The 10152-nt window shown below is 36.9% G+C and overlaps 1 protein-coding gene across 2 annotated transcripts; it reads right to left on the bottom strand.

Annotated features, from left to right (window-relative positions):
• Positions 1–688: 688 nt before the first annotated feature.
• On the bottom strand, positions 689–9774 carry LOC107799527 (SKP1-like protein 21). 2 transcript variants are annotated; one of them, XM_075225262.1, is made up of 10 exons: positions 9574–9774; positions 6871–7115; positions 5904–6125; positions 5540–5731; positions 5347–5457; positions 5144–5225; positions 4532–4635; positions 4195–4334; positions 2292–2425; positions 689–1286 (listed from the first exon to the last, which is right to left on the bottom strand). In XM_075225262.1, the coding sequence occupies exons 2-10, from the start codon at positions 6904–6906 to the stop codon at positions 1267–1269; spliced, it is 1041 nt and encodes a 346-aa protein (XP_075081363.1). In that variant the 5' UTR covers positions 6907–7115; positions 9574–9774; the 3' UTR covers positions 689–1266. The 2 variants fall into 2 exon arrangements, with proteins under 2 accessions (XP_075081363.1, XP_075081364.1); XM_075225263.1 differs by having other exon boundaries at positions 689–1283.
• Positions 9775–10152: the final 378 nt, after the last annotated feature.

Here is a 10152-nt window from a genome sequence, read left to right as displayed (position 1 = left end):
ATGGGAAAAGGTTGTCTAAAATAGTTAAGTCAATAGACCTATATCAGTCAGTAATTATAAATTTATAATTCTGGAAGGTTTAGAAAATAAACAATGTAGATCCTAAAATAACATTGAGAATATTTGTTTCGAAGTCAGTGATTTCATAGAATCCATGTATATTGTTAGCAAAGAATATAGCACAGCAGTACAGTATCCATAACAGCGACACTAAATAGTTAGAACTACAATTTTATCGTAATTGATACTCCATTTGATAAGCTTACATTAGGTACGGTACATGACAAGAGGCTCTTTAGTTTGAGTAAAAAAGTTGTGTGAAAACGTAGGAGATTCAGAATATCCATAGTTAGAGAAACCCTTAATTTGTCCTAAACAAATTATTGCATTTGGATACAAAACAAGCCCAAACCGAGCAAAATAGATATTGAAGATTTATTAATTAATTCCAACTAGTTTGAGATCGACACGTAGTGTCTGTATTTGCTAGAGCTCACAAATCGACAATTACCTTTGCGTGTGTAAGTGAAAGAGTAAACTTGAACAACCGGTAGCTTTGCATCCCTTTGCAACTTCCTGGACGTTCATATTAGTACAAGCTCTAAAATTCTCAGGAAAAGCGCAAGTCAGATCAGCCACTATTACAGTTGCAGAAAAAACCCAAAAACAAGATAACACCAACTCAAGAAGAGGAAACTTGATCCACTAAATTTAATATCAATAAGAAATAACAAAAGTACAAAATTTACATACACAGTAACACGACATTTTGATACGGAATTGAAACATAGAACCCACAAGCACTTAAGCCATTTCATGGCAAAAATGCTCATATTATATTCCTCATGTCACGGAAAAGACCCAAGAAACATTAAATTGAAAAGACCCAAAAAAAAAATGAGAGTGAAAAACTAACACAGCTTAATTTGAACTAAGTTATTAAAGAATAGGAAAACAAATCTAAGATTGGGAAAATTTTGCAAAATTGGAACTTGTATCTAGAAATGTAGGACTAATGAAATAGTGGTTACCATGAAACCACATACAACAGAGACTTTCCTTGTATCTCGAAATTCCCCTAAACTTCAGCCATTCAGGTCATTTCCCCAGGATTAGAAATCACTTTTGGCAGCTCGACAAGTCGAAAGAATTTTACAAGCAATAAACACTGGACTGTTACCGTCTTTAGTGGCAACAGTAGACACAGAAAGCCGGCATGTTAAGCTCGACTGAAGCCAAAAGATTCATCATCCACCATTTGAACCATTATCTCCCATCCAAACCTGCTAAAAAGATTCAGATACCCCATGAGACAAATAAAGCTTCCAGAACAAGCCAGCTCTTTCAGAGGATCCTCCAACAAGAAATTGGAGGCAAGCTCTACATAGTTAGCTGCTCCAACCACCCCAAACGTTTCTTGTTCTTTTATTCAGGAGAGGGCCTTACTTTTACCAAGTAACATCATGTTTATTTCGTTCTTCTGTTGTTTTCTTTTTTATTGCATTCGAGACAAAATGTGATCTGATAACCATTAATTTTGGTTGTCACAACCAGAACATAGCCAACAAAATTATACACCCTAGGCTTCCTCTGCCCTTGAGATTAACAAGTAATAGAACTAAGCTCCCAGGTGTGACATGACAAGGTGACAAATAGAATACTTCCCTATATGCATAGAGGGAGAAATTTTAAGGAGCCATAAAAAAATCAATGGCTAGATGAAGCCAGCTGCAGCAAGAAGTCTATGCTTTAGCCTTTTGAACTAGAACATGTAACCCTAGTAGATGGTTTAATGAGTCCCTGACAAACCAGTGCAAACCTTGCTGTGTGAAAACAGAAATTGGTCAACATTAACAAAAGCGAGTTTGACACAAGGAATATTTAGTTTACTATTAGAATTGCAAACTTAGCAAAATCTTTACGTCATAGTCTGGAGCCAGTTCTTAAACTGCTGGGTATTTGTTCCAGTTTCATCTTTTCAATTTGCTATCCTAATGCCTCATATTATCGCGGAAGTGGAAAAGTAAATCAAGTTTCATACTTTCATATTCTTTTATGACAAAATTTCTATAGTTTAACACAGTTTCTCAGAAACTTCCTCTCTGCTAGTTTCTGTTGTTTACAGATAAAAACTCTCCATGACATGCTCTACTCTATTATGATTTGTTAAGTACATTCCACTTCACTTCAGCAAAGATTATTCTGTGTGATATTGATTCAACTTGCACTTTTCTTAGTTCAGAATAAAACAGTAACCATATCCTGTTTTAAATATATAAAAGAAATCCTACCCGTATATCTCTTTAGGGAACCATTCCCATTCACAGATAGTGGTACAGGCCTCCTCTCTTGACCCAAAGACAAAATCTCCTGCATTCTTTCTGGCCAAACAGAGTTCAGTCTCCTAGCAAAATCCTCAACCTCCCTGCGATATAGAAATTCAGAATCAAGTATCTACAGTACATGACATATCAAATCGTATGACAAGTTAAGAAGTGCTTGCCCTAAAAAAGTCACAGCAGCCCATGCTGGCATGAAGGGTTTGATGGCCACTGGGGGAGGGGGAAATAACTGGATGGTCCCTGTGTGATGAATCAATATATAAAACTATGTTCAATTTTCCCTGCATCTGTAACGACGTGAAAAACATATCCTTCTTATATTTGTACGTGCATTTGTTCTCTCTTTTTTTCCTTGATAAGAGAGTAGATTTATTTTCTTTTGTCATCCCTTATTTTAGTCAATGAAATAAGATATATTGGTATGAAATGATTTTACTTGCAATTTTTTTTTGTTAAAATGTAAGGTAAGATGGGCTCCAGAAATAGAAACAATCCCCTCTGCGGTTACAGAATTCATATGGAACTTCTACTTCTTGCACAAATTAAAAGTAGCAATCATCATCAAATATTTGGAGATTCTATCAACACAAGATCCAATGAGGATAAAATGACAATGCTATAATGATTCCAATTTATCCATTAACTCCAATCTGTAATCAGATTCCAGCTAGAAACATGCTAACACTATAATGTCTTTTCCGTTGCTATCTGCTGATTATAGCTGTAGGGTTACTCTGTTTAAAGTTTGTAAGAGCTAAATGCAGCACTAAAATGCTAAATCCAACTTTGCACAAAGTCTAGAAAAGAGGAAAAGGGGTATGAAGCTTAGGTAAGAAATGAATGTCAGATGAGGAAAAAGACTAAGTAATAAAAATAGGTAAGAAGTTTCTGTCTATTTCACTTTTTCTCGGTTTTTGTTTCAAATGAAGACTAGACAAAAAATCGATTTTGCTTCTGGAGGTACTAGATTCAAAGTTACGATCCAGAATTTTGACTAGGGAAGCTATATTGCAGGCAAAAGCTCTCCAATATGCATGGATATGCATTGACAATTAATGGATGATTAAAGTATGGTTTTTAACACTTGCATGCAGGCTCCTAGGGCTTCAGTCTAGTGGTAAGAGTGCAATGCATGATGTCTGGGTTAGGCACACATCACGGGTTCGAATCCTGCCACAGACAAAAAAGCTTGTTATTTAAGCAGAGAAGAGTAGAGAGGCGAGCCCATCATACATCGAGCTTTGAACCGTCTCGGGGATTTCTCGGTTATCAAGGAAAAAGGAGAAAAAAACAACACTTGCATGCAGCCTCGGCAGAAGCCACTGTAACAAGGTTCCCCTTGAATAGCACGATCCAGGAGAAGAGGAGGAGGAAAAGAAAAGAACAGCTTTTCAGGAGTAAAAAGATTGTATCAACACACGGGGTAACTAATTACCCAAAAAAGAAATCCTTTCACCAAGGAAATAATAGTAGCTCAATACAACCACTCTGAAAGAACTTTTTATGATGGTGGTATCTGTGCCAGCTTGGGCACACCTCGATTATTCCACCGGATACATGCTATCTCCCACAAGCACAAGTACCGTGTAACTCTACCCACCTAGGCTTAGCAGATGGGAAGAAATAACCTAATATTTTGTCTCTGTTGGGATTTAAACCTTGGAATCCAAAGTTTTCACCCACTTCGATGACCACTAAGCCACAACCTTGGGTGCCTCTCTCGAAGAACATAATTCATTCAATAAGTTGTAAGTAACTACAATCACCTCATATAGTCTTTTACACATCCATCTACAGAGACAATAATGTAATTTGATCAGTGGAAGAAAACAATCTAAGTAAATAATCAAACCTGTCAATTTCTTCCTTCATTACAGGATCTAATTCATCGTCAATATCACCTTCATCAAATGCAGGGTCTTGCAGATCAGAAGGTTTACTTGGAGAAGGAACATCATCATTCAGGCAGCTAGATGCAGGAAAGCTAGATTCCTGTGTACCAACAGCACCAGTCAAGCCAACAAATGTCAAAGTGAAAAAAAAAAAAGACACTTGGAAGCAACTCTCTGCCCCCCCCCCCCCACCTCACCCCACCCCACCCCCAACAAGACACACACACATCGACCAAAAACGAAAATGAAAACAAAAAAACAAAGAAGAGAAAATCCCATAGCTCAACAGGTGCTAACCTGATTATGGTTACCAGTTTCATTATTTGTTGAGGAATTTCTAGCTTGTTCTTTTCTCCTCCTATTTTTCTTTTTACTCTTTGTTGTTCTTACACCCTTAGAATCTGCAAAATAGACCACCAAGCTCAAAATTGTAAGTATGATAATCAAACTCAAAGAATAACCCAAAAGAGGCTATAAAAGTTACAGTATACCATCAGAAGGTTGCGTCACCATAGAAATTATGGATCTGATTATAGACCAGCAAATAATACACAAAAAATATAACTTATAAGACTGATCGATAGTCATGGTAGATTCCACATTATTTTCTTAACCTTTCCAGAATAAGCATCACAAACCACAATATAAAACCTGAGACATAATGATCTAAAGCTACGAGTTATATATATGTATATGTTTTATACACACACACATATAATGGGGTCAGGTCAGGCAGCCAAAATGCGGTAATGTCAGGCAGCCAAAATGCAACTTCACCAAAACATAATACTGGGTAATATGCAGATTATAGGCATGCAAAACAGTTCAATTATTTTAGTAATGCAACATGCAGAAAGCAGAGCAACCCTACAGCAAAAATATAGGGTGTTAACTAAGTCTTAATCTTACCTTCATCTTCCCCATTTATGAACGAAAGAAGATCATCAACTGATCGTTCATCCACATGCTGCTCTTCTTCTACCTCAACATTCTGGAAATACATAATGAGGAAAGGAAATAAAGCAAAGTCAGAGTGCATACACAAAAATTCATCAAGTAGCATCAAGCAACCATGGCCAAGATACAAGCACAAGAGCCAGATCTTAAAGTACCTTTAATTTCTCTCTTTCTTTTAATTCTTTCCTTTTCCTTGCATAAAGTCGATTGAGAAGGCGGATGCGTGGATCATCGGTCATATTTCTCAAAGGTTCCAACTTCTCCTCCTAAAGATAAACCATTTCCAAGTGAGAAACACCAACAATATGGAGAGAGAGGGCTACAAATATTTTCTGTCAGAATAAGGACCTCTGTTAGATCATCAGGTAAATGGAAAGTTTCACGTATTTCCTCGGGAGTTTTGCCTTCAATCATCCGAGCAAGTGCTCGACTTGTAAGGTCAACCAGAGGCCTCAGTTGAAGGCTGTCAGCAGCAGATGTCAGCTCACATAACTTCTTGGTATCTAACCGGATGAACTTTTCATCAAAAGTCTTGCGCTCCTACATAAAAGACATCCATTACACTCAAATTTTAAAAAAAAGAAAAAAAAAAGAAAAAAGAAAAGAAAAGAAAAGAAATGTCACATAAACCATGCACATGAACAGGCAAACCGAAAATCCTGCACTTTCTAGGAGGCACTGCACTGTTACAACAAGGAAACGGAGAACTGACCTTATTAGAACGGCCAGGAACTTGATGAAACCGACAATAATCCAGTATTAAGCCCAGAATAGCAGCATTGACTCGTTGAGGAAGTGATATTGCACAATTTTTTGAGGATCCCGCGCCAGTTTGAAGTACTTCTCTGCATATCATTGGGCAAAACATGGCAACCTCTTCCTCTACTTGTTGGATCGATCCATCAGCAGTTTGGAGCCAAATGTAGGACTTCATCTTAACCAATGAACCACAAAGCAATTACAAAAGCGGATAATGCAAAATAGCGACAGCTTTGAAAAGTGTAATATAGAAAGCAACAGAAATGCAACAAGGATCTACTGCCCACACCTTGGACTTTAAACAGGTTACAACAATATTATATTCCCATACAAAAAGGATTTTGGCCATTCTACAGTCGTTCAACGTACATTCAATACTCAAAGAAATAACAGTGTTTTCAATGAGAAAATGGATGATCCACCTACGCATTTCATGCAAGTAAACAAGAACGGTCAGACCCTAACAAAAAGAAGAAGAAAAAGCTTCAAGTCTACTATAGTCAGTCATGCGAATAAGCCAGCATTTCAAGCTATATAGTATTGACTTTCAAGTTGGATAATATGAAGCACAACGTTCAAGTGCATTGTTCTATCTAATTATTTCTGGTGTAAAACAACATGACATCATTACGCTAAGAAACACAATTCCTCTTCCAGCAATATCAATTTTTTAATTTAAAGTGAAGCTCACAAAACTAATGGATCGTCTTAGTAAAAAAAACAAATATTCCCCATCTCAAAGCAACTCATGGCTCAAGTAAGTGCAACCCTAAAACCCAAACAGAGCAACAGATAAAAAAGAGCCAGAAGAGGTTAGAGATTAGCAGAGGGGAAAACATTAACATAACTCGTCTCCACTATAAATATAATAATGGAGTCATGTAGCCTTTGAACATAAACCTCTGTTCTTCATTACATACCTCTGGTTTGACAACCGCCATACGGCCTTCTAACATGAGGAGATCAAACTGGCAAGATTATTTATGGGCCTTTGCAAAATAAAGCAACCTTAAAAGTGCTGATGAAATGGAAATAGGCTAAGCTTTCTTCTCTTCAAAAGAAAGTTGTCAGACACAGACCGCAAACCCTTCACAAAGTAACCCTCTCCAAATTCCAACAAGACAAAATGCATCTTCAACAGGATGATTTCATCAGTTTGGAAGCTCTGTACAAAGATGATAACAGCAAGTTGACCAAAATTACATACTTTAGCAATCAATGAAGTTTTCCCAACATGAACATACATGACATAAGTACACACCCACCCAACAGATTAATAAGAACTCAGAAGGAAAGCAGCAGTTGAACAAGAGTGACAAAAAATAATGGAAAATCACTTTGTTCACTCTTTTGTGTATCTTCAAAACATTCAAATAATGAAGAGAATTAGGGATATGAAATTTAGAACATAGATGAATTCTTGTCATATGGAAACTTACTCAGATTGTTAGAAGCTAATTATACCTGGAATTTCTTTAAACATTCCACATGCGCATACAATATGTTAGCCCATTTCAGTTTCTTCACATCCCCTCCTCTCAGAGTTTAAAAACAAAGCCGTCGAATATCAATTGCTTCTCATTCTGTCCTCTTAATAGAACCACAAGGAAATTTCAGATATTCTGCACTTTCTCCCATTGCCCAATCCACCTACGTGCCATTGGAGCATGGATAACCAAAAGGAATTTTGGGACACTTGAATACGCAAAGCTCACACACATTCTCACATCTATGCGATCTCTAAGTATATTCATGCCATGAATTTGACCATGCCAAATCTCATAACCCAGAAGAAACCTTAATCATATGTTAAGCTCCTTTATACAGTAAGGGACTTCACAAAGAAGTATTCCAGCAGCTAGCAAGGGCCACTTTCAGATGAAGGGTAAAAACATTTTTTTTTTGTGTAATGCATGTTCTTTAGGGTGTCTGGGGGTCGTGGGAAGCATGCAAGCATTTTTGTTTGTTTTTTATTTTGATGTCTCGTAGTAGTAGTTGTTGTTGTTTATATTGATTGAGCTACATTGGTGCCATCTTGTGCACACCTCAACGATTCTAACAGGGGGCACGCAAATATACGCGTGTGTGTGTGCGCGCACACACACACATATACATATGTTTGGAGCGATGGGGGAATAGAACGATCTAAAGGGGTTGTGCAACCTAGAGAGATGGCCATATCTTTTTGATGAATGCGGTATCGAGGTTCGGCTTATTTGGAGAAGAGATCAATCTTAGGGGAGACCATTCGAATGGTTGAATTGATGACTTCGCTTCGATCTCTTCGATTGAACCCAAAGGAGACTTCAATCATTCAACTTTAGCTTCTGGAGGAGGAATCATATCACTTGAAATTTCGGAAAGTGAATCCTCTCTTTTGGTAAAACTTGTCTTTGATTGGGATTTCAATTGAAAAGATGTTAGGCTGCTTCCTCATGTACCTAAGAAGCCGAGACAATCTCGATTGATATATATATGTGTTTGACAAGCGGCAATAAGTTGTCTTAGGCAACAAGTTCTAACGAGTGAAACTGTTAGACCAAATACAGAAGCCTCTGAAAGACTTCAAATGGGATCAATTTCATAGTTATCAAAGAGAGAAGGGACAGGAAGAAACTTTAAAAGGGTTTTGTAACTTCCGGTTTTCTTCTTTTTATTTGTATTTTCTAGAATAAAAGATACACATACTTGTTAAGGAACAAAATTGAAGTTTCAAGGAAGTAAACAACTAAACCAACTGGGAATTTCTTCTCTCTTTTATTTTTTTTTTTTTTTTTTTGCTTTTCCAAAAAAAAATAAATCAAACCAACTAGGACTATTAGAGAATTAATATTGAGCATCTGAAGTGGATGAATTCTCCTGCCATCATATCCTTCGGCAGATAATGGATGAATACGATTCACATTCTATTCAAGAATTTCCTTTGACATTCTACATATCTCGTAATCGTACACAACTACATAACGGCCAATACTAAAACCTCAATCATGTATTCGAGAATTCAAATGCTGGCAACATCATCCACCTAGGAGTCATTTCTAAATCCTATCGGGTAATACCAATCAGCCAATAAATTCCCAACCCAATTACCATCCCTTAAATCTGCCCTGCAACAGACCACTAACAACTACTACTACCAATCAATCGCAAACTAGTTGAGGTTGGCAATATGAATTCTCAATATCCTTCCCATATGCCTAACCTTGGTAGGTAGAGTTAGCCGGTACCTATACTTGTGCGAGGTAGCAGATACCCTATGGAATAGTCGGGTGCACTCAAGCTGGCCTGGATACTACCATCATTAAAAAAAATCTCTTTAGCTCCATTGGACCCAGTTCATTCCAGAATAAGCGGGAAATATTAAGATGATAATAAAGTATCCCTAGAAATAAAGCACGAAATAGAAATGGGTTGTAACCTTCAAATTTGTCCCAAGGAATGAGCCATCTTTAATCATAAAGGTAACCAATTAAGGGAAATGGGTAGTCATTTAATTAACAAATTACAATTGGAAAAAAAAAACAATAAGAAGCCAAAATTTGAGCTTATAACAAGTGCTTATCAGCTAATTACTTGGGAAATTGAGGCGTAAAACAAAATTAGAAATGAACAGATGCACATACCTGACGTAATAATTAATTGCGACACATGAAGCTGGTAAATACAGAGCAATAAAAACAAGAGATAAGAAAAATGATGAAGAAAAAATGGAGGGATAGCTAGGGTTTTGCAGGTAGCAAGAAGAAAAGGGGGAAGAAAGGAAAATTTTCTTGCGTTTATCAGGCTTCCGTTTGATTTCCGAAATGGAAACCAAGGGATAGTGTAATTCTATATTTCTATTTCTGTTTTTTTTTTCCTTCTGGTAATTGTGTTCTTAGCACGTGACTGCCAATTGTAATTCTCACGTGGATAGTGGTTAGAGCTCTTTGGCTATGGTGGCTGGGAAAATATTATTTACAGGATACATGATATTACCTAGTTTGCATACAATTCAATTATTTTATAGTGTAGAGGTCGAGCATTACGGTTGTATGCTAGGGGTTAGTCCAGCATTTTTCCTCTTTGTACCGGATAGTTTGATAGCATTTTGTCTAGGCATGTGATAAACAGTGAAAAATGCATATTTTTGGATATACTTTCATCTCATAACTTGTGTGAATGTGGGAAGTTACATGAGTTTTTATAGTGAATTATGTTAATTA

This window comes from Nicotiana tabacum, chromosome 11, assembly GCF_000715075.1.
Source record: "Nicotiana tabacum cultivar K326 chromosome 11, ASM71507v2, whole genome shotgun sequence".
NCBI lineage: Eukaryota > Viridiplantae > Streptophyta > Magnoliopsida > Solanales > Solanaceae > Nicotiana > Nicotiana tabacum.
This window is presented reverse-complemented; position numbering and strand designations above follow the sequence as displayed.

What these genes read in the sequence shown, in the direction of transcription:
- LOC107799527 (XM_075225262.1), bottom strand. Translation starts at nt 6,906, where the DNA reads ATGTTAGAAGGCCGTATGGCGGTTGTCAAACCAGAG. An exon ending in AAGAAAGAGAGAAATTAAAG is followed by an intron (nt 5,226 to 5,346) that starts GTACTTTAAGAT and finishes ATGTATTTCCAG; the next exon opens with AATGTTGAGGTAGAAGAAGA. An exon ending in TTCCCTAAAGAGATATACGG is followed by an intron (nt 1,287 to 2,291) that starts GTAGGATTTCTT and finishes GAATCTTTTTAG; the next exon opens with CAGGTTTGGATGGGAGATAA.